Here is a 27,127-nt window from a genome sequence, read left to right as displayed (position 1 = left end):
GCCTAATGTAGCCCCCTGTAACATGTGGTGAGGTCTCGCCAGTTGGTGTAGACACACAATCTTACGCCTGTAACCATAGGCATATTCTTGCACTTCTCCAATGTACCTTGCACTTTCTGTAACTAGCGCCTAGATGCTGCAGGGATTTGTGTGCTGAAATAAATGCAGAAAATAAATGTAACTAAATTACATGAAAATCACTTTGCATAAAGATATTTTCTTTACAAAGGTCTTTTCTTCCCCTATGTAGATTCTTTAAAAGAGTATCATGAGGGTTAAAGAATAAATTTGGTTTAACAGTGTATTGAGACGTTTCTGAATTTAAATTGGTGGCCTTTAAAGACTTCTCTGCACCATTTCCCTGGGACTTAAAGGGTTTCCTGTTTTTAAAAGTTTTGGAGCCTTTTTACGTTTTGTCTTCATTCATATTATTGTCTTCATTCATAATGTGACAATTAATTTCAGGGAATAATAGTTCTCTGTGGCAACGTGCCATTACGTGCACCGGTATTAATGATACTCCCTTCCTTGAGGAAGACAAATAACACGTCTCATACCACAAAGTCCTCCTGTCACCCCACGCCCTTCTCCTCCCAGCTGATCCTCCCAGCTAACTGTCCCAAGGGTCAGGATCAGGAAGCATCTGCCTTTCCCTGGTCACCTGAGAGGAGACTTTAGGTAGGGTTTTAGTGAGGACACTGTAGGATTCATCACAATATAATGCATCAAATTGGAGGCTATATCTGCACAGGTCAGGGTTGAACGACAGCCAGGCATGGACAGCGTCTGATCTCCAGGTGGCATCGGTTAGGCACACTGTGTATACCTTCCCATGTTTTCTGCATCGACCCTAGAAACGTCCCTCAGGGCGGTGGTGTACGCCTAGCCAAGTGTGCACCAACCTACAGATATATTGTTACTTGACATGCATGCTCTGGAGTTGATGCAACTAAATGTAGAACAATCTTTTCCTTAAACAAGATTGTTGCCTTACTCTGATCACAGCAGCTATCCTAATAAGATTAAGTGTGGGGGGGGGGATACAGTGAAGAGGTTGGGAATGGTTGACTGATGCTTTAGAATAACTCCCAAATGATCATGCACCTGTCATCTTATTTCTGATTGTTCTGTATACCTTCTAATAAAAAGATTAAAACTAAAATGTTGGTGTCTGTGAAAATATATGCAATTAATTTTCTTAAAATTTGCAAAAGATTAGAAATGGACATGAGACTCCAATCTGCAAATATTCAGGTTCTGAGCAACAGCTCCATATATTTATTTATAATTTGCTGGTGCCTTTTTGAACAGCAAATAGTTTCATACAACAGATGTATTTTAACATTCCCTGTTTGCTGCTCCTTAGCACCTACAAACAATGCAGCATATGAGGATGACTGGCTCAGAGTTGATCGCCATCCAGAAGCAGCATGTGACTTTGAAGACATTTCAGACAAGAAGGCAGGTAAATAAAATATATACAGTCATAATTAGATTTCGATTTGAAACCCTTGCTGACACCACATTCTTGGTGCATTATGGGCACTGTGTTCTGATTAATGAGAAAGATAATGATCATGACCTTTTTTTTGCCCTCTAGTAATAATGTATTTCCATTGCCTGTTGAAAGTTTGCAACCTCGGGGCATTTGTCTTGATTTGACTCACTGAACCATTGGTTGCACTAAGACTAGCTGAGGGTATAACATCCAACCCTCCACACTAATTATGCAGACTGTGAGATTACTGACTTCAATCGCAATGAGGAAAAAAACGAATCTTTCTTTTAAGAATTCCTCACACAATCACACATAAATAGAATAAGGAGAAGAAAAAATAGTTTTAAAAAGAAGAAATATATGACACTGATCAGAAAATAGGAGGATGAGTTTATGGTTAGGGTGAAAGTATGGGGTCCCTAGACACTTCCTGCCATGTTAGAAAAAAAGTATTCGGTAGTTAAAAGGTCATCAAAGATAATTTTCAGCAATTTTTCAAAATTACAGTTGTCCATTTCACATAGAACCCTAAGAAATACCAGTAATGGGCCACTTTGTGCAAATGAATATAGACTTGAAGATTAGAACCAATATGATTTCTTCTCTGCAGTACACTTGCATTGTTTATCTCCAGGCTGAGTAAAAATGTAACACGAAGAGGTGGACGAGCCTCAAGGCTGAATCTGGGATAATATTCTGTATTCCATGCAAAATTCCTTTGACAATGAAGATTTTTCAAGATACCTTGCTGGAAAGTCTTGATTCTATTAAAGACACGGAGGGAAGCATTATGCTCCTTTTTCTTTATTTTAACTCAAGCTTTAGAAGCCATAGCTCCTCTTGCTGAGTGTGCACCAAATCAACTAATTTTGATCCCTGCTTGTGCTAGCTTCCACTGTACCCACCAAGCTAATGTGAGTGAGGACACATGTTTATAAGCTTTCCCGATTGCTAGTGTTAGCTGGCCTCTGTGGTCTGTTCGGATAGTACTCCTGGCTTCTTCATACACCTTTAAGCATCTGACAAAGCACAGCTTAGGGTGATTGGGGGGGGGACACATGGGGATAAACCACCTCCTGGATGTGTGTCTTAGTTCTTCTAGCTATTCTGAAGATTACCCATCTGGAGAGTATAATCTGCCTCCTATATCCAAGGCTCTTATGTCCGATGGCCTCTTGAATGAGATCAACCCTAGTAATGTCAGTTTGTCTGATAATGCCATCCGTGAAAGATCTGTTTGCGAATGGATTGTGTCCTCCACATATTTCTCATCTTTGATATATAATAGTAAGTCTGCTTGCAGCTTTGCAAACTTTTCATTGTATCTGGCGCTGTGTCTCGTCAAGTCGTGGCCTTCCACGGCCTCCGTCATGTCCTCGGCCGTGATGTTGGGACTAGTAATAAGTAGGTCCTGTGGTGCCGGTTACCTCAGTTCTGTTTTTCGGCATGCTCAGCACGCTTCTGACAGTTCATCGCCTCGTCGATTTTTCATTGTGTATTTTCAAATATTTGAGGTTCATCGAAAATGTCTACAACAAAGCCTGGTTTCAAACAGTGCTCCGATTGTGGTGCTAAAATGTCTTACAAACCCACGCCAGATCTGTCTGTGGTGTCTGGGTGTGGAGCACAGAGTTGATGACTGTGGTTCCTATCAGTAAAGGTGAAGGGGAAACTCGTGGCCTGTAGGCCCCTTTCTAAATCCCTTCTGCTACCCCATCAAAAAAGATGCTGTTGGACGACTACAGGGATGTTTCCCCTGTGAAAAAGCACTCCAAACATTTGAAGCACTTGAGATCCAGATCCCATCATTTGTCCTCATCGTACAAAAAGACGAAGAAACACCACCATCGGTCGCGGTAGATTTCTGTTGCTCTCCTCCCCTGACAAACGGGCTGACTTTCCTAGCAAGGAGTCTTCGTCTCGACACAAATTGAAACATGAGTCTTCCTCCTCGACTCCGGCCTGTCGAAGCCAGTGTTCCCGTCAACGCTCTCTGCATTTTTTACTCCTTCGACGCTTTGGAGACATTCTGTCGACTTGTCAAAGTCTTTTAAATCTTTACCTAAGGCTGATTTCTATAGGACCATGGGGTCTATTTTTGAGGAGGAGGAGAAATGCACCTTTTGGCTTTGTGTGGTACGCCCAACGTGCCTGATGAATTCATCTGAGGAGTCCAGATTGCAAAATCACCTGAAAAATATCCAAAGACTCAATCTCCCCTGATCTCGCACCACTCCTACCAGGGAACTCAGACCCAAAGACCCTAGCAGATATATACTTGAACACCTCGACCAAAGCAATAAACTTGGTGGCCCTATTAACTCCCATGAGGGCCAAACCAGTTGGTCACATAAACTCCTGGTTTACCCCTGTCCTACAAGCCTTGCTTTTGAGAAAAGACAAGCGGAACATTTGGAAAAGGCCCCAACAGAACAGACGAAAGCTTCTTTCAACACGATTGCCAAAAAATATAAACAGGCCATTATTGCAGCCAAAGCTACAGCTTACCATACGAGAATAACGAATGCCAGCTTGAACTCCTAAGAAATTATTCAGAATCCTCAGAGAATTAGAAACGCTGTACACTCACCGCCCCTCCCCCGAATACTATCAGCAAAGATGAGACATGGTGCATAAATATCCAGAATGGTATGCAATCCAAAATAACCTACCTACAACAGAAAATAGAAAGGAAACAAGCCCTGATCACCACACATTCCCCACATCTCCCTTCTACTATACACCAAATCACACCTTCCTTACACTTTAGAGAAGTGTTGGAAGTAGAAACTGCCAATATACTTAGAAAGCTCAAACCTTCTAAATGTAAACGGGACATCTGCCCTGCTAACATCGTCAAAGACTGTTTGGAAGCTTTAGTCCCTTTCATTACTAGATTCAACAATGCCCCGTCTCCTTGAGCCTAGTCCCGGCCAGCCTAAAAGAATCGAGTTCTCCCCTTACTAAAAAAAAAAACCTTGCTTGACCCATCAGCACCTAATAATTACCACACGATCACAACAGTGCCGTTCTTGCTAAAGATTTTGGATAGGGCAGCTTACAATCAAATACAATCCTTCCTAGAATCCAACCACATCCTAGGGATGCGCCAATCAGTCCTCCGGCCAGGACACTGTATGGAATCAGCATTACCAGACCTTAAAAACCAGCTTGCTTCATAGACAAAGGCAAGCCAGCCTTCCTACTCCTCCTGGATCTCTCTGCCTCCTTTGACCTGGTGCACCATAAAACTCTGCCACCATCTTAAGGTTGCCGCCAACTTCTCCCTTGAAGCCTCGATGTGGATAGCCTCCTCCCTGGAAGGAAGATCCATGAGTCTTTTCAGATACGGCCATCGCCCCCCATTCTGTGTGGTGTCCCGCAGCGTTCCCATGTCCCCCCTTCCCTCTACAGCATCTTCACTAAACCCCTTTTCGACCTCCTGGACTCCATCAGAATATCCTACACCAACTATGCCGATGACGCCCAAATCCTCCTTCCATTGTCAGGCATTTATGAAATTGACTCCCTCAGCATCAACAAAATATACTCAACAATCCAAGCCTGGATGGCCACGAACCACCTGTGCCTTAATGACAAGACGGAAATGCTACTGGTGGGTTCACCGGCCTTGCTCAAGAAGCTCAATGCCCAATTCTCCGCCTTCACGATAGATGGTATTCAAATCCCATCTCAGCTTCCGTACAAATCTTGGGTGTCCACAAGTGAATGTGATTGCCTCTTCCGCTGCCTACACAGCCAAATTAAACAATGCAGCCAGACAATTCCTTACACCGACCAGCTCCCTCACCATAGCCAGAGCAGTCATTGGGGCTAGACGACTACTGCAGCGTCCTCTTTGCAGGGACTTCAAAACAGAAAATTAACAAAATGCAGGTAATCCAAAACAATGCCCTATGTGCAGTGCTCTACATCCCGAAAAGAGAGCACTTCCCAGTAGCAAGAAAGGAGGCTTTCAAACGCTGCACCGGAATACCTGTCTCAAAGAATTGTGAGAACCAAGTCTACTAGACCGGTAAGGTCTATCCAAGCTCACCGCCTTGTTCCACCGCTTTTCAAAAAGTCAGAGGATGAGACTCTACCTTCCCCACAGTGGCAACCCACCACTGGAATGCCCTACCTCCTGCCTTAAAGGCAGAGGAATCATACTGGACCTTCCGCAAGGCCCTAAAAACTTGTCTCTTTGCCTAAACGACACTGATACATGGTTAAGTAATCTACCTAAATGACATTACGCGCGTGGAGCATATCCTGCTACGCACTTCTGTTCTGATGTTTTTTTTGTTTAACTGGTTTCCATAACAGCGCCCTGTTGCTCTCGGGTTTAGACATGTAAAAAAATAAATAGCGGAGCGGTCCTGGATTCATCCTCTGGGAGGGCCCAGTCTCTTCTGACCTTTGACTTTCTAAGGTTGCTCGGCCTCCTGGCATCCTGCTTTTTACTGGTGCCAGAAGCCCTTTTGATGATGAGTTCCCTTCAGTGGGCCCTCAGATCCCAGTGGTCACAGTTCTCCGGCAGAATGACAGACTTTCTTCAGGTCCCGAACAAGTTCACACAGGATGTCCTGTGATGGACCTGTAGGGAGAATAGGGAGAACGTGATGAAAGGAGAACCTTTTTGCCATGAGATGGCAAGCTAGAGATGACAATTGTGATATATGCCTCCCTCACAGGGTGGGGAGCCTGCATGAATGACCTTTCAATCAGCGGTCATTGGTCTCATCAGAGTCCAAACTTCACATCAACCTTTAAGAGCAGTCATACTAGCGCTGATGGCTTTTTTTGCCTTCTGGGTGGGGGGGGGAGACTGTCCTGATAATGACGGACAATACAGTTGCTATGTACTACCTCAACAAGAGAGGGGGTGTAGGGTCACTACCTCTGTGCAAAGAAGCAATGCAGCTCTGCTTTTGGGCACTAAAATAAGGAATCTCTCTACTCGATGTTCACCTAGCCGGAGAAGAAAACATAGCGGCAGAAGCTATGATCAGGCAGAGCACGGGCTCCCACTAGTGGGCTTCCTTCTAGAGATCTTTGCCCTTTGGGGAACCAGATGGATCTGTTCGCATCCAGTGTCAACAGGAAGTGCAACCTATTCTGCTCCAGGGAATTTCCTCAGAGTGGAGCTCTAGGAGACGCGTTCGTAGTGGACTGGGAATGTCCACTTCTGTATGTGTTTCCACCAGTCCGTCATTCCTCATGTCATCAGGAGGTTGAGGAAGTTCTGAAAATTCATGATCCTGATTGCTCCTGAATGGGCCAGGAGAACGTGGTACCCGAAACTTCTAGAGATGGCCACCTGCCCTCTAATTCGTCTTCACCAGGGAGGACTTACTCTCGCAAGAGGGCGGTCTCCTTCTTCATCCAGAAATTCGTACTCTGAACCTTCACGCCTGGTTTCTGAGAGGATAAGATGCAAAGATTGGGACCTTCCGGAAGATGTAATGGAGGTGTTGCTTTCAGCCAGAAGGCCACTAACAAAATCTCTGTACTGCTGCCATTGGAATACATTTTGCAGCTGGTGCAGAGATAAGAGTATGGATCATTTTACATGCAAAACTTGTACTGTATAATTTTTGCTGCAATCTGGCCTATCCGGGGCTTCAGGTTTCCACAGTAAAGGGTTATTTGGCTGCGCTTTACATTTTTAGGCGTTCGACGGATGAGGGTTCCTATTTCAAAGTCCCTATATTCAGTTTTGAAAGGAATTAACAAAATATCTTTCCACCGGTTCCATTTATTGTACCTGTTTGTGACTTGAATTTGCTGTTGAGGTACATAATGGGAGCACCTTTTGAATCCTTACATTGTTGTCCATTCAGAATGTTAACCCGTAGGACTATTTTACTGACAGTGATTACATCAGACTGGAGAGTAAGTGGGCTTCAAGCTTTTACTCCCACGTCCCGTCCCCTTTCCTCCATCCTATATGGGTGTCCCTCGCAAGGGACAGGAACGGAAACCTTTTTAACCAGAAAAAAACATGATACCTTTAAATTTGTAGGCACGTGGGGGCGGGGCCCCAGGAGCACAAGCTCCGTTAACCCCGCACACTGGTGCCACCTCTGTCCTCTTTTGTGAATCGATGGGAACAGACCGATTTTACCAGCGCTCCTGGGTCAGGCCTCAAGCCTTGTAATTCCATTCACTTGTTCCCTAATCTAACTTTTTCAGTTTTTTCCGAATTGGAAACACTGTCCACTGGTGCCCTAGTTTGTCCCTGGAGTATGTCGGCCGTGACTGGCTTCAGCAGGTGCCAGTCATACGATGGTTCCTTCCTCACATCAGATCCGCACGGGGTCTGCCTCTGGTGCTTTGGCGAAGACCACAGATGGGAAAGTTGCTTGGCGTGTGATGCTCTCACGCCCCTGTCCCTCAAATACCAGCTTGTGAGGTGGAGAGAGTTGTTCTCCAGGACTCTGCCGGAGAGCATCAAAGAATATGTAAGTGTTAAGATGGATTTCTGAACTCTGACCTGGTGGGCAGAGGTTCAGAAGGCACGCCTAGTTTCTTGAAACAGGGTAACTTTCTGGGCAAGCCAGACCAATCAAGGTAGCATTAGAGACTGTAAAGACTAGTTCTCAGGAGGGGTGAGGATGATCCAAAGCCCACAATGCGCACACACACAAAGCCCACAATGCGCACCTTTATTAAAGGTCTTTTAAATCAAACACAAGCAAAGATCAGCAGTAATAATTAAACCAACACAACACTACTATTAAACATATATACAGATACCAATGGCCTAAAGGAATGGCACACATTGAGGGTCCACAAACTGTAAGTAAAGGGAACAAACAGTGTGAATATACTTTAGGCAGTCCTTCAATTTATCCACCCTATCTGACAGCCAGTCCAATCCCTAAGAAGAGTGTAGCCTTCAGCTCAAAAGTATTTTCAGATTCAGATGCACTCGATCGTATGGTTGGGCAAAAAGGGAGTCTTTTGCAGGGGCTGTAGCAGCTCAGGAAGGCAGGTGAGGCCGTGAAGAATAAGGTCCCACTATTTGAGGAGGGTTTCCCCAAGAGGGCAGAACAGGATCCAAGAGTTGGGAGTAGCTCGGTAGCACAGGCTACCTCGATAAAGAAGAGTGGCCCTCAGCGGGACACTCGTGCGTAAAAATGGATGGATGCGCCACCGCTAAGTGTTGCAAGTACTCACTGAACCAAGGCGCACTCCCAACCAAACCGCTTTTAGCAGCTGAGTTCCAGGTATGATTCTGTGGCGGGACAGTGGCAATTTCTCCTCTCCTGGTGAAGGGATCAGCTTGAATCCACTGCCGCTCGTATCAGTGCACAGGGGGGCACAGCAGCAGCGCACCCTCTAAGTTCATCACCACGTCTGGGTGACACGCAGACCGCGTGCACTTGGGTTCAGGCGTACTCTCCTTATTCCAGACCTAGGGCACCTAGGTGTACGAAACTCGACGGGAGAGTGCCTTGTATCTACTGCTTATAATCTCCAAAGTCTCAAGTGTCAACTCGAGACAGCAGTGGTTCCAGAGCAAAGGGCCTGCGCAAGCTGGTCAGTTCACTGGTTGGCCCAGGAGCGCTTCCGAGAAAGCTTGCTTTCAGGTTAAGGTGGAGGTGCTGTGAATAGTTTTCCCCACCATTCAAATTGGTCGAAGCGCCTTTTGTAGACCTAGTTTGATCAGAAACAGGGGAGGCCTGCCGGACAACAGCAGGCTCAGGGTGCCAACCCTTCCGGCGGTTCCTCAACTTGGCTTCTTGGTTTCAGGATACTTGGCTCCTGTCCCAAGTTCGGTGTGAACTCAATAGATTGACCTGGTATGGGTGTTTGGGCCCTTCTCTTATCCAGAATCTCCTTCACGCCCAAACGAAGAGGACCCAATGAGAGATCTGCTCATATATGCCATCCAGCCATGGACCAATCATGGACCACGGTGGTCCCAGTCATTCCCAGCACACCAGATATCCTGGCCCCAAGATTGTGTATTGGAACTAGACGGTCCAGCCCACATCCTAGAGGCACGCACACAAGGCATGCAGGAGCCCACGAAAGCTTCTATTTGCGCACGGATCTGCATGACCAAATAAGGGTTTTCCCGGGTCTACTCGACATGCGGAAGGCAAAGGGACAAGATGGCCAAAGGACAAAACAAAGGACCTCGTGGAATGGCCATTTCGGGGCCAAGCCACTGTCCATGGCCAAACGCGGTAAACGCAGAATGGACCGCAAGAAAGTGTTAAAAATATATGAAAAATAACAGCTGCCACCAGCTCTGTACAAGGCACATCTGTACAAAAAAATCCTTTGAGGGTGTCTAGGGCCTTCAAAATGAAACCCCAGCGCACTGTACTGTAAGGTACTTTGTGCACTGGTAACATGTTGCTAAAACCTAGCAATGAAGTGAAAGAGTAAGGGAAACAGTCTCTCAGTACTGACTGTCTTTAAGGGCATGTCAGTTTCCCCATAAGAAAGTGAGCTAAAACCCAGCTGAGTACAGCATAAGGCTGGGCTCCACTGGCAAAGGTTAGGCTAGGCTGGTCAGACAACAGCAACAAGTTGGGGGGGGGGGGGGGGGGTTACACAACTGGAGGGTAAAATTACACATAAATGGAAATCTTTCCTAACAGTAAGGAGAAAGACCAAGAAGGTAAGCATACTCTTCTCTAAGGCACCCTGCAGAGGCGACACCTTCCCGGGGAAGCCTGCTGGCGGGAAGGGTCAGTCCGACCCTCGCACTGGCATAAAAGGCACTGAGACTCCTGCAGCTACCGGCTTAACAGCCAAGGGGGTCTATAGGCCCTACCGGTTCCAGCACTGAGGGGCCCAAGGGCTCTGGTACCAGGTCACACCCCATGAGGCTTAGCTCTCCTACCGGGCAAAAGCCTGAGGGGGTGCCTACACGCAATGCACATAGCACTACCGGTCCCGTGGCCAAGGACCAACAGGCTACCAGGCAGGTGCCTGAGCTACAAGACGGGGTAGAGCCGATGCGAACAGACATACAGACTGTGTTCAGGCCTGCATCTAACACTGTCCCACATGGGGAAAGCACAACAAGATGCGGCATGCACAGACAAAATGGCGATCAGGCCGGACCCCCAAAGGTGGGAAATCATTCCAAGAACAGAAGCACGCCTACAGTGATCCGCAGAGGCACCAACACGCACGCAGGGCAGACCGGGTTCCAATGATTCCGATCACCTGGACCATGTCATACCCAACCTTCACTGGACCTCGGTACAATGAGGGCATGTACTCTCAGGGTTTTGGGGGGCAGGCAACCAATGTATTTTCCACTGGCGCCCCTCATGTGGTCCCCACAAATGGGTAACATCTCGAAGAGCACAATACAGGACATGCTGCCTCCCGCACCGCCACTTCAGTCAGCGTCTGCGCAGCCTACTGTGCTGCCTCTGCTTCCCCAGCCTGTGGTGACTCCGGTTTCAGCACTGAGACAAACGCTCCCAGCATCGACAGACGCCCCCTACAGACCCAGGGGTTCAGGCTAATGTCGGGGACCAACAAGACACTGATGAAGAGGAGCAAGACACAACTTCCTCAGCAAGAACCTTCCATGACAGGATAGCAGGCTTGGCTGAGTGTCTGGGCATCCCTCAGCCCAAGAAGGGGCAGCCTGAATGAGGGGTCTTGGTGCTCAAAATCAAAGCAGAGGCCACGTCCGGCATCCCGCCGCAGAAAGATGTAGATGGTTGGCTCAAACCACACTCCACTCAGCCAGTCAACAAAAGGCTGGATGCGAAGTTCAGGCAGGTGGAGGGCAACACCATACTTTTGTCAGTAAACCCACAGCCATTGTCCTCAGTCATAGCGGCAGCATCTATGAATGCCAAACCTCAGTCTACCTCTTCAGGTACTTCCTCTTCTGCACTACTGGGCAAAGAGGAGAAAACGCTAGAGGCCGATGGAAAAAAGATATAATGCGTGCCTGCACCTCAGATAGGCCAACGCTGATGCCATTCTAGCGGATTCCAATCAACAGCTATGGAGAGAGATTGCAGACTTTGTTGTTGACATTCCAGGCCTCCTTCAAGGCTAATCTTGCTGAGGCAAATGTAGTGGTGCGGGATATCATGGAGGCCACTGTGGCCCACATAGATACTGCTAGTAGAGCGATCTGTGTGGCAACAGACATGAGGAGGACAGCCTGGCTTAAGGCCGCCAGGTTCAACTTGGATGTCCAGGATAGAATCCTAGACTTGCTCTTCCAGGGTGGCGACATCTTCCACTGTACTGCTGATGAAGATCTCGACAAAAAGAAAAGCAGCTCGCAAACAGACAAATCACAGGCCATTCTGACCAAACCAGCAGCAAAAGCCTCCCCAGAGCCAATCCCGCTCAGACAAGGGGTGATCCTTCAGAGGATTCTGGGGGTTTCGGGACCGACGAACAAGACCGCCGGACATGTCTCAGTCAGCATAGGCAGAAACAGCATAAGTCTGCACATAAGGGGTTCTTCCAGTCCCCCTCCCAGTCATTGGCCACAGACCTAAAGAAACAATGACGGCTGTTTTCAGGTACACAGCAACCCAGTCGGGGCCTGCTGGCCCTATACAGTCAAGCTTGGCGCTTACGCATTCCGGACCCTTGGGTGATCTCGATAAAATCCATGGGCTTCCGGCTTCCCCTCACCCCCCACACCCGCCCTCTCCCACAGATCGAACACCCTCATTATTAGCAGAGACTCGTTCCCTCATGGTGAATGAGGCGGTAGAGGAGGTCCCTCCTTCTCTCAATAGGGCCAGAGCTTTTACTCCTGCATCCTCACCACTCAAAAGAAGAACCAGGTGGGCCTGTGAGTGGTGCTAGAGCTTTCATTCCTCAATCTATCTATACCTACCTTTGCAGAAATTCAAAATGGTGAGGCCAGCTATCGTAGCCGAGACGCTGTGTGGAGGCAACTGAATGTGCTCCCTGGATCTGAAAGATGCGTATCTTCATGTCCCCATTGTTCAACCTCACCGGGCCTTCCTGTGTCGTGGGTGTGCATTTACAATACAAAGTGCTATCCTTCGATCTGAGCGCAGCTCAGAGGGTGTTCACAAGGCTTATGAATGCCGTGGCGGCCCTGCTCTGGAGGGGGAGGGCCTGCATGTATATCCCTACCTCGATGACTGGCTTGTCAGAGGGACGTCGCCGGAGCAGGTCAGGTCCTCAGCGGACAGACTCTTGACTACTCTCTACGCGCAGGGGTTCTCGATCAACTACCAGAAATCGAAGCTCTGTCCTACTCAAACCCTGGTCTCTTGGGGCTGCTTTGGGATACGCAGAAGCAGAGGGTATTCCCTACAAGGGAAAAGAAGGCAGTGATCAAGGCCTCTGTCTCTCACTTTCTCAGCAGAACAGCAACAGTGTGGTGGTTCCGGCACCTGCTGGGAGTACTAGCGGCATGTCTCTTGGCTATTCCATACACCAGGCTCCGAATGAGGAGAACGCAGCTGCATTTCGCGGCTTCATGGGACCAGGAATTTGGTCCGCTACAAGCGTCGGTCACCATACCCCCGGATTTACAACAGGACCGGAGATGGTGGGCCCAGGAGGAGAGCCTCATGGTGGGGATGCCCTTTGGAATGCTCCCAATACAGCATACCCTGACAACATATTCTTCTCTTCAGGGGTGGGGTGCGACCCTGGGGGGCACAGCCCGTCCATGTGCTATGGTCTCAGACCGAACAGCAGAACCACATCAACTTGTCTAGCACTCAAGTCTTTCCTTCCAGTAATACGGGGTAGTGCAGTGTGTATCCAAACGTACAGGTCTACCTGCATGTTAGATTTCAACAAGCAGCTGGGGCACCAGATCCCCTCTTTGCCGGTTGACCCTAGACCATCTGGGAGTGGGCCACTGCACAGGATGTGTGGATCTCAGCGGTCCATCTCCTGGGAGAATCCAACCTGGAGGCAGACAGACTCAGTCGTTGTGCTCCAACAATTACAAATGGCAACTGTATGAGAGGAGTGCTCCAGGAAATCTTCAATAAATTGGGGCACCCAGCCACTGACCTGTTTGTGACAGAGAGCAACAGGACTTGTTAGTAGTTTGCGTCCTGGGGCGGCAGGGCGGTGCTTCAGATAACCTATGACGGGATGTGGGCATAAGCATTTCCACCCAAACCGCTCATCCACAAGGTAGTGAGCAAGATCAGGCAGTCACAGCGGCTGCGTCTCATTCTCATTGCACCACGGTGGCCTGCAAGGCCCTGGTTCTCTGACCTTTCTCAGATGTCAGACCAGCCAGAGATTTCCCTCCTACTCGAGAAGGGCCCTCTCCTTGCCCAGCAGGGGGGCACAGTGCTGAACCCCTACCCAGAGAGGCTAGCCCTAGCAGCATTGTACCTGAGCCGGTAACTCTTCAACATCTCCAGCTCTCTCGTGACAACCTGGAAATCATTCAGAAAGCCAGGAGCTTATCTATGAGAAAACATTCCAAAGCAAGTGTTCTAACTATGGTCCAAGGAAAATGGTGTTGATCCCCTGGCCTGCACTCTGGACCAGGTCTTATCCTTCTGGGCCCACCTGGCTAGATCAGGGGTCCAAGTGGACACCTGCCAGACTTAGCAGACATTGGGGCTTACAGGAACTCAAACGCGGCTACCTTCTCTTCTTCCAATCCTGTCGTAAAGAGGCATCTGCCGGTCTGACCAGACTATGCCCGCCGTTCAAACGACAGCACCCACTCTGGGATCTGAACGTGGTGCTTGGTGCCCTGACGCACAAATTTTTTGAACCCATGGCCATGATGGTCATGAAGCTGGTCACGCTGAAGGCAGCACTCTTAGTGCGGCTTACTTTGGCTCACAGATTCAGTGAGATACAGGCATTAGTGGCTTTGGTGCCATATAGTGGGTTTCATTGAGACAGTTGTGCTCTGCATGCACCCTAAGTTCCTCCCGAAGGTGGTCTCATCTTTTCACATTAACGAGGAGATAGTGCTCCCCATGTTATTTCCAGACCCCAAGGAAGACACTGAAAGGCTCTTCACTGCCTGGATGTCAGGATAGTATTACAATTTTATCTAGACAGGACAAAGGCATTCTACAAGATGGATGCCTCATTTGTCACATTCACTGGCTCAAAGCCGGGTCAGCAAGCGTCTAAAGCTTCCATAGCTAGGTGGATGACTACAGCGATCCAAGAGGCATACAAGGTGCAGCGTAAGGATCCGCCAAACGACATGCATTCTGATGCCATCAGGGCCAAGGCAGCGGCGGTTGCTTTTCAGCACGTGCCATGGCAGGTGATTGGCAGGGTGGTGGCATGAACCTCCCCATCAGCCTTTTGCAAACATTACTGCCTGGATACCAGTGCCAGGTCTGAAGCAGCATTTGGCAAGGACATAACCGCACCCAAAAAAATTAGATCACACCTGCTTAACGTGGGCGATGACATGCTGCACATTTTTAACTCATTGGTTATCAACAATGGTGCAGACTTATACCAACTAGCCAAGGACGCCCTCCCATAACAGTTCATGCCGCCGCTAAATCCGGATTATCAAACTTTTAATTTCTGTAGCACAGTGCAAATGGAGGACGTGACACTTGAATCCTACCACACAAGGCTCAGACGACTAGCACTATCATGCGAATTTGACAATGTTGAAAAAGAAATAAGGCGCCAGATCATCAATAGAATGTGCTCAGAGAAACTGCACAGAATGGAGCTGAGTGAAACAGGCATCACCATAGCCAGGATTCTCGAATATGGATGCCAGAGGGAGCTTTCGCACGCAGGCGAGAGCAGCACAAATGGACACCACACTACAGAAACTTCAAATGGCGCCGACGACGGCAGCAATAGCACACATCTCCAAATGTCAAGCACTCAGGGATGACTACAGTGAAACACATAACTGACTGCGGTGGCAACCAAGAATCCTGGGGCCGACCGAGTGCGCATGGTGCGGAGGAGCACGTCACAAAGAGAAACTGCCCAGCGCAAGGAACCACGTGTGGAGCATGCGGCCGAAAGGACCACTACGCCCACGTCTGCAGATCCTCAGGGCAGCCTCAACGTCCACAACCGGCCAAACCTATCTCCAAGGAAAAGAAACAAGCGGATACGCGTCAAGTAGAAACAGAAAACAACTCGTCAACAGACGAATCCGGGGACAATCATGGAGAAGCAGCGATGGCTGTGGGGACTGGGAGAACGAGGAGGAGGAGCAGAAAAATCCACCTGGATCACGGAAACGTTGAGCCGAAAAAGAAAAGACCCAAATGCCTTGTAAACTTTCAGGGACAAGAGACACTATGACAATCGACACAGGGGCATCAGTGAATGTAAAGCCAACCACCATGTTCCGGACACTGTGTCCCCAACCAGAACTCGAGACAACAGAAACACTTCTATTCGCCTAAGGCAGCAAGACTCCACTCCCGGCAGAGGGACGTTTGGAACCAAACTAAGCACAGGCGAGATGACCATCAACTCAAAGATCTACGTTGTCAACGCTGGCATTGATTGCCTACTTAGCAGGGAGGCATCTGAAGCCCTAGGACAGATCAGGTTCATCTGTGATGTTGCAGATTCCACAGACGTCACCGACCTACTAGCCGAACACCCTGGCATCCTCAGACATTGGATGCCTAAAAGGCAAGGTCATAAAACTACATATTGACTGTACAGTACAACCCGGGCGGTACGCCCAGGGAGATCTCCATTGCACATGAGCGACCTGGTGGCAAAGGAGCTACAGGAACTTGAAAAAGTTGGCCTCCGAACAAGTAACTGACCCAACGCCATGGGTAACACCATGGGTATCACCAATGGTGGTCACGAAAAAGCCAAAACAACCGGGGAAGGTACGAATTTTGCATAGACATGAGCCTATCCAGCGCAGCAATTAAAAGGGAGCGACATAGCACCTCTACTCTAGATGAAATAATCATGGACCTCACAGGTTCGAAGATTTTTTCAAAGATTGACCTCAACGCTGGCTACCACCAATTGAAACTACACCGAAACTCGAGGTACAAGAGGCTAAGCTTCGGAATATACTCAGTGGCAGAGGTGTTTCAACAAGCTATCCAGGAATGTCGGTGACCACATCCTCATCCATGCCAGCGACGGACAGGAGCGCATGCGTCGCCTAGAAATGGTGGTCAGCAGGCTGGAGATTGCAGGCCTCACTATCTACTGGGACAAATGTGAATTTCTGAAAGATGAGAACATTCTTCAGGTTCGTTTTTAACAGCAAGGGAGTATCCGCTGACCCCCAAAAGGTAGCAGACATAAAGGTCTCCCCACCGACAACACCCACGGAAGTATGCAGTTTCTTGGGAATGGCAACATAGTGTGGCAGATTCATTCTCAACCTGGCTACCAGGTCTGAACCGCTCACAGAGCTCACCAGGTCAAATGTCAAATGGGACTGGAGCCCCGAATGCCAGGAAACGTTTGAGCAAATCAAGACATCACTATCATAAGACACAACAATGGCCTACTATGACCCAACCCTGATGACAGAACTGTATGTGGATGCGAGCCCCATTGGTCTCAGGCCATCTTTGTCCAACAGCAATGGACAGGGGAAACCAAGCCTCCCTGGCCCTCATGCCTACCGAACAGTGGTACTCGGACTTTGAGAAGGAGTTAATAGCGGTACTCTGGGGCTGTCGACATTTCCACGTCTACCTCTATGGATGGAAGTTCAGAGCAACCAAGTACCACAAGCCACTCAGTCTGATCTTCACAGGGTCATCGGCTCATCCACCAGCCAGAATTGGGAAATGGTTGCTCCCCCTACTACAGTATGAGTTCGTATTGACCTACCAAGCAGGTACGGACAGTGCGGCAGACTTTTTGTCCAGGCATCCAAAGGCCACGACTCTGGGTGTCGTGAAAGAGACAGAAGAGCCAGAAGGCATCTGTCAAATCCTACACACAATGAAGCCCAGGGCAGTCCGCATCGACGACATCATGGAGGCCACACAAAATGACCCTTGTTGTGACATAGTGAAAAACACGATCATATCGGAAGATTGGAAATCATTCCTTCACCACGTACACAAATGCACGTCGACGGCCAAAGACTTCCTCACTGGTATGCTCCCGGTACGACAGGAGCTGTCTGTTACCAGCAAAGGGCTAATCCTGAGAGACACCTGCATAGTAATCCCCAGCATCCTACAGGACCGAATCGTCACACACTCTCACGAAAAGCACCAGGGAATGGTCAGGACGAAGGCCAGAATACACCACAGAGTGTGGTTCCCTCACATAGACACCAAGGTGGAGGAGACAGTTACATTCTGCCATCCATGCCAAATCACGGGAGCACCTCCAAACCCTGAGCCAATGCAGTCGGCAGAGCGTGGACTGTCGAGGTGGGACGCCATCAGCATAGACTTCTGTACGGTGCAAAAAGTGACATACCTGCTGGTGGCTATTGACGACCACTAGTGTTATCCGGAAGTGGAGATCATATGCTCGACAGCGGCAGAGACGGTGATCCCAGTGCTTGAGAAGTTGTTTGCCACACACAGACTGCCAAGACGCATCAGGAGCGAAAATGGACCACCCTTCGAGGGGATGGAACTAAAAAAGTACATGGACGATCTACATATCAGACATCACCACATCACGCCTAGGTCGCGCAGGCGAATGGGGATGTGGAGCGATTCAAGAGGACGACCAATAAAGTGTCACGCATATCCAGATCCCAGAACAGCCCCTGGAACGTGGATCTGTACCGATTTCTACAGAACTACAGAGTGACACCCCACATCTCCACGAACATACCCCCAGCAGACCTCATGTGTGGGACCATGTTAAACTCAACCATACCACATCACCCTAGCAAGGGGGGGGGCGTTCTCGACACCGACCGCACCCAAAGGAAAAGTGTTGTAGCCAACAATCGTATGAGCGGCAGGAGACACGCAAGAAGATCCAAGCACAAGGTACTGGGAAACCCCACTAAGTCCAAGCTGGAAACACGCTATGACTACGCACCCAGGACAGTGATCCAAATGGAACAATGGTGACGGCGGCATGAGAACAGCAGACCATTGCCAGGAATGCATCATGGTTCAAGATGGTGCCCCCAGCAGATGTGGACAGATAGGGAGAGACAATGGCATGAGAACGATGAGCACTCGCGGCACACCCCGAGCTACAGAAGAGAAAAAAAGATGCAACACAGAGCAGTGTGACAGGGGAGCCGCCAGAAGATGAGTATCCAGAAGATGGAGGTGAGCCGGAGGGGGGAGATAACCCAGAAACGATGCCCTGGCAGCGGCCCAGTAGGGTCCACAGAGACTAAAAAACTGAGTGGTGAAAGAATAGGCAAAGAACATGCATCTGTGCCTGACTAGATTTGCACAGGGGAGTGTCGGATGTTTCTCAGTTACTGTTAATTGTTTGTGTTCAGTTTTATTTGTTGGGAAAAAGGAGGAATGTTATATCCGCCTCACGTCCCACAAACGCGATGCCGTGAGGCGCAATAAAAGGGCCGGCCCTGCTGGAAGGCAGGCAGTTCGGGACACGAGCTGCAACTGGTGCGACGCGTGTTCTGTGTCTCCTGTGCCGTGCACCATAGCGGGGAGATCCCCATTGGACACCCCCACCTCCTTAGGTCATTATCATAACACAATGAAATGAATAAATTAATACACAGACAACTGTATTAAAGTTCTTTGGAAAAACACAAGGTCACAGTTTATTTTGGAGCAAGACAACTTGGGACGGTCCCAGCCACATTACAAACAGTCAGATACGGGTGAACCATGTCACCACTTTAGCCTCTGGCCAAACTGACAAAACTGCTGGTTATTCCAGCTACACTGGCACAGCCAGCAGGAATCGGGGGCACTGACCAGGATGATTGTTGGCCTAAAGCCCTAAGGAAGGGAGTCAGTGCCCGTCGAGGGATCGGCTCGAGCCCGGCCAATCCCGAGCCGCTGCAGCGTGAAGTACCTCATTGGCTAGGACCGCCCCGATACTCCGTCACGCTTTGATGGTGGCTGACGCTGCCAACAATGCCCCCAAACCCTAGGACCTTGCTTCTCCTTCAAATTTACTAGACAATTACAACTTACCATACTCACCATTGAATTCATCTGCCACCTGCCCTCTTTAGCTCGCCCAATAAAGCCGTTAGGAAAACATTGTTGCCTTTATCAGATAGGTGGACCCCATCCGCTTCAAAATGGGAAGGCAAGGAGCTCAAACAGCAGTGCCCTACGTACCCCAGGCCCTCTGCCTTGGTGAATTTCGCAACACTTCTGTTGAGGCGCTTTCTGGATTGCTCCATGCCGGCTACAGAAATGGCGTCTCTCCATATTTGCCTTTGCACGACTTCTGACCAGAATATTTCTGTGCCTGGCAACTCGTGCGCCATTATACGCAAAGTAACCTGTATTTGTGCGAGCAAGTGTCCGCGAACCAACTTGGCCAGATCGTTGCCCCCCAAATGAATCAATAACCACCTTGGTGCCCGCCGCCACTGGAGTTGCCAGTGAATTGCCGGCAGCAAGGAATGCCACCTCATGCCAGGAGTGCCCAGCCACACACACTCGGTACCCTTGAAACCCAGGTTGTGGCCGATCGTCCATTGCCTGGCCCTTTTTTCAGCGCGTGTCACAAATGAGTGGCCGATCAGCCATACTGCATCATCTAAGGGGAAAAAACATACCATACCATAAATTCTTTGATCCGCCCGGATCCAACACCCACACTACTCCGCCCCGCCCTTGAGTGCCCTCTGTATCTAGTGTTATTCAGGGGATGCATTATGCTGGGGGCGGACATACAATCGATAACGGCCCGACTCCCACCTCCCCACCTTCATGATTGCCCATGGAGACATGCCCTGCTGAAAGGCAGTGGTAGCTGCGCCTATCCTGAAACTATGGGTGGACCATCCCTCCCCCTGAATTCCCAAGGCCTTCAAGGCCATTGTCAGCACCTTGCGAAATTGAAATACAGAGAGGGGGGGGGGGGAAGTGTCGCCGTGGGTTAGCAGGGGGCCAGCGCTTGTAGCTCTTATTTGTATAAACCTCTTGAAAAGAGGCCTACATGGGGCAGCAATCTGCCAGGGGGGCCCCATGTAGGCATATGTGAAAACCTTTTCCCTGCTGATCCGTCTTGCTTTTCCTCAACAATATACTGACCCCTTCACCTGAGTCTTTGTGGAACAGGGATGTATCACCCAAAGCAATGGCCCTCCCAGATGTGTCTTTCTTGGATGCAGAAACTAGCTCACTAATCCTAAAGGCCCCAAAAAAGGCCCATGCGAACGCCAACCTGAATAGCGCCGTTTCGTATTCACTAAAGCATATGCTAGGTAATGTGGCCAACAGCCTCACCAATAACCCAAAGTCAATTGGTTTGCGCACATCCTCAGACCTTGGCTCCGAACGGGCCCAGCCTTTCAATGCCGAGCGCACCAAAAACCCCTTTGTGGGATCACCTCTCCCCTCCAATTTGGAGTGGAAGGCAACCGCCGCCAGATGCGACGCCGCCCAACTCTTTGACATTCCTTCTGAGTGTGCCCAAACCACAAAAGTGCGTACCTGTTCCTCCGCGGTCCGTTTTTCGCACTGTAGATAAGAAATCACGCTCTTGAACTTACCATAACCTTGCTGGTATCTGCATCTTACTCCGGGCGTGAGTGAGCGCTCACTGAATTCTGCGAGTGCCCTTTCCACACCACCAACTGCCACCATTGCTTTTTGAACTGTGCTCCCTCCAGCTTGCCCTCCGGGTGGGCATTCCGGAACTTGGACCACTGAAAGCGAGAAAGAGCGTCAGCAGCAACATTTGCAGTGCCCGGCACATGTCGAGCCCTAAATTCAATGTTATGATATAAACACACTTCCACTAGTTTTCTGAGCAAGCTCAACATTGCTGGGCAAGAAGCAGACTGTAATTTAATGGCTTGTACTACCGCATTGTTGTCGGACCAAAAACGTACCCTCTTGTTGGCCAGAATCGTAGGCCATAACAACAATGCGACAACAATGGGGAACATCTCTAGGACCATTATGATTTTTGTTCTGCCCTTCTTGTGACACTGCTGCGGCCACTTCTGAGCACACCACTCAGGCCCTAGGATCACACCGAAACCTTCGCTTCCTGCAGCATCCGAAAACATCTGTAGCTCGGTGCTGGTTTCCCACGGGGTTCGCCACATCTGAACCCCATTGAAGCTATCTAAGAATCTGCACCACATCTTTGTCCTCTTTGAGGGCAGCGCTTAATCTAATGTGGTGTTGCTTCTGAGCCACGCCAGCTGTTGCCCTGGCCAGCCTTCGTGCAAAGACCCTCCCTGCTGGGATGACTTTGGCCGCAAAATTCAGCTTACCCAGGAGTTGCTGCATCTTTTCCAGGGTGGTCCTGTCCTTCGACAAATTATTCATAATCTCAGCATTTAGGCCTTTGACTTTATCCTCTGGTAACCTGCAAGTCCCCTTAACAGTGTCAATCTCAATGCCAAGGAATGTTAAAACTCTACATGGACCGTCTGTCTTCCCAGGCGCTACGGGAACCCCCATCTCTCCCATCAATTGCTGAAAGGCAGACATTGCACTTGAACAGTCATCGGACCCATCCTTGCCAGTAAATAAAAAAAAATCGTCTATGTAATGGACCATAGCCCCCCGCTGCTCTCTTCTGCACGCCGCCCATTCAAGGAATGTGCTGAATGCTTCGAAAAAGGAACAAGACACTGAGCACCCCATGGGCATGCATTTATCCACAAAGAAACCCTCCTTCCAATGGAATCCCAACAAATGAAAGCTGGCCGGATTTACAGGTAATAAGCGAAATGCAGATTCTATATCCACCTTGGCCATCAGAGCCCCTTTCCCCATATTGGCAACAACCAGCATAGCCTGATCAAAAGAAGCATAGTGGACAGAGCATGTCTCAGGGCTCAACCAATCGTTGACAGACTCTCCTTTTGGGTATGAAAGGTGGTGGATGAGCCTGTACTTACCTTTTTCCTTTTTGGGAACTATGCCCAGTGGTGACACAATGAAGTTAGGGAGGGGTGGGGCATCAAATGGCCCCGCAATCCTGCCTAGTTCCAGTTCTTTGCTCACTTTTCTATCAACTTCCCCCGGCAGGTCCCTTGCTGAAGGTAGGTTCTTGGCAAAGCGGCAGGTGTGGGGTCCCTCATAAGGGATAACAAACCCTTCCGTGAAACCCCGAAATAGCAAATCCCTCTCGCGCTGTTTGGGGTAGTGGTTTAGATGTTCACCTAAAACCTGTAAGTTAACTGGAGAGGGGCCCTTAGTGGACAAATCCAGTCTCTGTGCTGCTGCGCTGATTGCCGGGGGCGGGAGGGAAATGGTAGTGGACTTACTGGCCTTTCCGCTGACCTCTGCCAGCGGAGAAACCTTCCCGCTTCAAACATTTGACCAGGGGATGGTTCCCACCACATTTCCCACACTCGTGGCTGTACCTACACTTCGGACCCCAGTTGCAGCTGCCTTTATTAAAATAGCGGCATGTTCTGTTCCCTGTTTTCTTCTCCTCTTTAGTTCCCTTTGCAACACCAGATCCTGTGGCTTCTGACTCTTGACCCCCCCCGTCCCTGGGGGGCATTGTGAAAGGGTTGCCCCTTACCCCCACTATTTTGCTTACCATACCAATTACTCTTACCGCTTTTTTGGACATCAGCCCATCCAATGCTCTTCCTTTGCTTACCACCCATGAAAGAGACCCAAGCATCCATCATCTTTTGGTCCCAAGTCATCTCGGGGCATTGCTCCATCATAAATCTAAATTTCCTGTCATAATCGATCCACCCGGTAGAACCGTACTCTTTTGCCTCCTCTACAATGGATTCCCTATATTTGACCAAACCTGGTCCATGCTCAGGGTTCTTTTCCATCACTATTACTGACAGTATAGCGAACGCTTTCTCCCAGTTAGCGATGTTCTCCTCTGGATGATACTTACGGTGCCTCTTATTATTCTCCTCCGCACTTAAGGTGACATTGGGACCGGCATCTTCTATTGCCAAAAGGCTGAATATGTCAATATTCTTCCTAGCCCATATCTGTTCTTTAATGTCCTGTGGTATATGCCATGCCAAGGATGACCTGCCCGACAACAAAGGTGCAACTGTCACGGGCTGCACAGCACCCGAAGGTACAGTAGGTGGGGGAAGCGGTGGGATGACCGGGTTGATGCCTGGCCCCAGGGCTGTTGCAGGGGCGGTGGGTGTGGAAGCGGTGGGTGGATTGTTATTAGTAGTGCCCACATTGGTACCCTCCCACACGCTCCTAGCCACTGGTAATTTGTCCGCTGCCACCACAGCAGGCGCCCCACTGCCCTTAACTAACAACAACAATTCCTCCAAAATCATCCCAAACCTTTCATTCCCAACTGCACCGCTGACTGATGGTGTCACCTCTGAGTTAGCAGCAGACACCTGTAACAAGGGTGGTGCTATGGTCAATTGCGCTTGATTTATACTCATAACCCCTGGCCCCGCCATCGCCACTTGCCCAAGTTCGCTTGTAGTTTGAAAAGCAGGCGACACCTGCAACACCTCTGTTTTCTTACCCCTTTGCTGGCGTTTTCTTTTTGCAGGTAAGGGCTTTAGTGTGATTTCGCTGGGGGGGGTGTCAACCACGGGGGTTGGACAGATTTGCGCCTCTACCACCACTTGTTGGGGGGGCAGTGGTTGCTTCCTGGCTAACTAACACTTTCTTAGCCCAGCCCTTCCCCTCACTGCGCATCCTTTCTTGGAATAACGCCCATATGGCCCCTTCGTCCTCTTCCTCACTTGAACCCGGGGTGTTGGGCACTTCTTCAATTGAGTGGAACAGGTCCTGAGAATCCTCCACAGACGACATCCTATACTGGAAATGGGAAAGAGTTCAATCAATACCCTCTTTAGTGTATTAAACGGTGCTGGGCCCAACAAGTGCCTTGACTAGCCCCCTGTAGCCAACTTGATGAAAAAACAGTATTACATGCCCTGTACCTTACCACTCTTCTGTCTTTTGGAAAAAAGGGGGGGGGGTTTAGAGCCCTCTTATCTGCAGCTTCTTTGCCCGACCTGTATTCAAAATAAAGCATGAAGTTCAACATAATGGGCAAAACAGAATAAACATCAAAACACCCCTGAGATGTTTCATCCTGTTAAATTATTCCATCATAATAATTTTGCTTTTATAAAGCGCTACAAACCCACCGGTGTCTGAGCGCTGCCTGCTGTTACCCACGGTGTGTGGTGCTCATTAATCGACCTCGGAAGGATGAAAGGCTGAGATTCGGCCCTGCCGGGATTAGAACCTGCGTTTGCAGGCTCTGCAGGGATGTCAAAGCGAGTGCTCGACTCGCTGTGCCACTTGACCGGACAGTTAAGGCCCAAAAAGAAGAAACCCGAAAAACAACCTTGCTTCCCTTTCTTGGAGCAGCAGCTGTGTAAACGTGTTCCGCATTGTGAGGCATGGCGGCCCTAATCCATACCACGGGTTGCCCTCTAACTACCTTCCTCGGCCTATTGAAGGCCCGACCAGGCGACCTCGCCGCATCGTTGCCACAAAAAGTACATTAGAGAAAAACAAACATGCACCGGAGGTTCCGGACATTGGATTAGAACTCAGGTCCCCAGCATTCCGAGAGCAATCACGTACCAGTTGAGCCACTGCTGGACGTGCTAACATCTACTTACATTTGACCCTGATGTGATTCGAACACGCAACTTTTTGATCTCCCACCGAACCCGCGCACTCGAAACTATACATTATGTGCAGCACGGCGGGCTGCGTAAACTTTTTAGCTTGCAACCTTTAACTATACAACGTCACTCTGCGGGCTTTAATAATAATAATAGTGCATCTATATGTCGCTACAAAACCCTGAGGTATCTGGGCACTGTAAATTATTACCCATGGTGTGTGCCCACGGGATGCGGGGGCGTGTGTGGTGCTCATTTATCGAACTTGGAAAGATGAAAGGCTGAGTGTGGCCCTCCCGGGATTCGAACCTGCCTCGACAGGCTCTGTAGAGCTTTACACGCGAGCGCTCTACTCGCTGTGCCATGGCGGCAGGAGATGACGACGAAACATTATTTGTAATCATAAAACCCATGCATAACACCTCGCATGTACTTTCTCTACCCTTTACGGCCATCAGATAAAAACACTTGACTTATGATTGCCAAAGCAGTGTGGCACGGCGGCCATTTAACTAAACAACATCTTTAGAAAACGTACTAAACAATGTGGTTGTAACGCTCTCATCGCCACATGTTCGAAAATTAAACCTTTTACACGTGGCCGCCCATGGTATTGTGGCGGAGGCCATTAGAATTGCTAAGGCGCGGCGGCCACCATTGTTGCATGTGGAAACCTGAGCGGCGGCCAGACAGCAAACCGCCGCATATGATATTGTTGTAATTTGCATATTCGAGCCACAAAATTGCGTGGCCCGGCAGCGAGAAATTAAAACATAAGGAAAACGAAAACACGGGTAAATTGCGCTCGGGAAGACATCAACTACCACAGCCTACTGTCGTGGTCACACTGTAGATGTAATCAAATTCCAACTTTAAACTACAAAAACCTGCGGCGGCAATGTAGCGTCGAATAACGAAAAAATCGTAAACCAAATAACCCCATCACATACAAAGATTGCAAACCGTCGGCCATAATTATTTCACACAACACTTTCGGAATTTTGAAGCTAGAGGCTCGAACCTGCAACGTCTCCGGTACAGGCCACAACACTTACTGACTGTGCCACAGAGACTGGCTTAATACGTAACACGTAAAAACGGGTGAATAGAGCTCGGGCAGTTATAACGTTGGCAGTCGCAACAGAAAAAAGGGGGGAAGGCGCAATCCGCTCGCGTCCCCCGATACTTACCAAGTCCTTGCTGCGGCCGACCGAACTGCTGGGCACCGACGAACGTCAATTCACACCGGGCGGGAGCTGCTGGGCAAAGAGACTGATGGCCAGCAGCTCCCGCCCTTATAAGTGTCCGCAGGGGGACCTGACCGGAAGCCAGGTCCCCCTGGGAACGCCTCTTCCCCTTCAGAGGAGGAGAGGAAGAGGAGAGAGGCCTGACCAGCGACCGGAAGGGGGTGGCCAGAAGGGACAGCCCGCTATGTAGGCTGTCCCTCTAGCGCCCCCTGCGGGGGCCGGTCAGCCTCTGAAGGCTCGTAGGTGCGGCCGACCTCGATCCCTCTCCCTGCCGACAGCATCGGCAGGATAGACATCACACCTGAGTGCGCTCCTATGCTGTCAGCTGAGCGAGGGCATGGTGAAGGGAAGACTCGCCACCCGCTTCTGCGGCTGATCCCAGAGGGGAGAAAACGTCCTGGCAATGTGCTCACTCGCTGAGCGAGAGTCCGCCCAAGCCACCAGGCCGTTCCGGGCGTGCCACTGTGCTCGTCTTCACACAGCTAGTCTCATGCCGACGGAATGAGGACACGGAAGAGGAAGGACAATCCTCTCTGCTAGAGAGCCGGCAGGACTAAAGCCTGTGGAAAAAACACTGTTAAACATATAATGCACTCGGAAAGACATTCTACTCAGAACGAAAATAAATGTACTTATCTGCTGCGAGCAGCGAAGGAAGAGATGAGTGGACAAAGTCTAGCAGGGGGAAGATTGGTTGCCCTAACCACGTGTTACCAAGAAGGACTACATTCT

The 27,127-nt window shown here is 49.5% G+C and overlaps 1 protein-coding gene across 30 annotated transcripts in view; it reads left to right on the top strand.

Annotated features, from left to right (window-relative positions):
• Window positions 1–27,127, top strand: part of MAP4 (microtubule associated protein 4) — a 2,534,981-nt gene that overhangs the window by 885,971 nt on the left and 1,621,883 nt on the right. For 27 of the 30 annotated variants that reach the window (XM_069645850.1, XM_069645857.1, XM_069645873.1 and 24 more), the window contains one exon: window positions 1,367–1,465. The exons of the other annotated variants lie outside the window; for them this stretch is intronic. In XM_069645850.1, coding sequence (XP_069501951.1) covers window positions 1,367–1,465 — 99 coding nt within the window. The remainder of the gene's footprint in view (window positions 1–1,366; window positions 1,466–27,127) is intronic. 30 annotated transcript variants of the gene reach the window in all.

Source organism: Ambystoma mexicanum, chromosome 2p, assembly GCF_040938575.1.
Source record: "Ambystoma mexicanum isolate Mex_15411 chromosome 2p, UKY_AmexF1_1, whole genome shotgun sequence".
Lineage (NCBI taxonomy): Eukaryota > Metazoa > Chordata > Amphibia > Caudata > Ambystomatidae > Ambystoma > Ambystoma mexicanum.
This window is presented reverse-complemented; position numbering and strand designations above follow the sequence as displayed.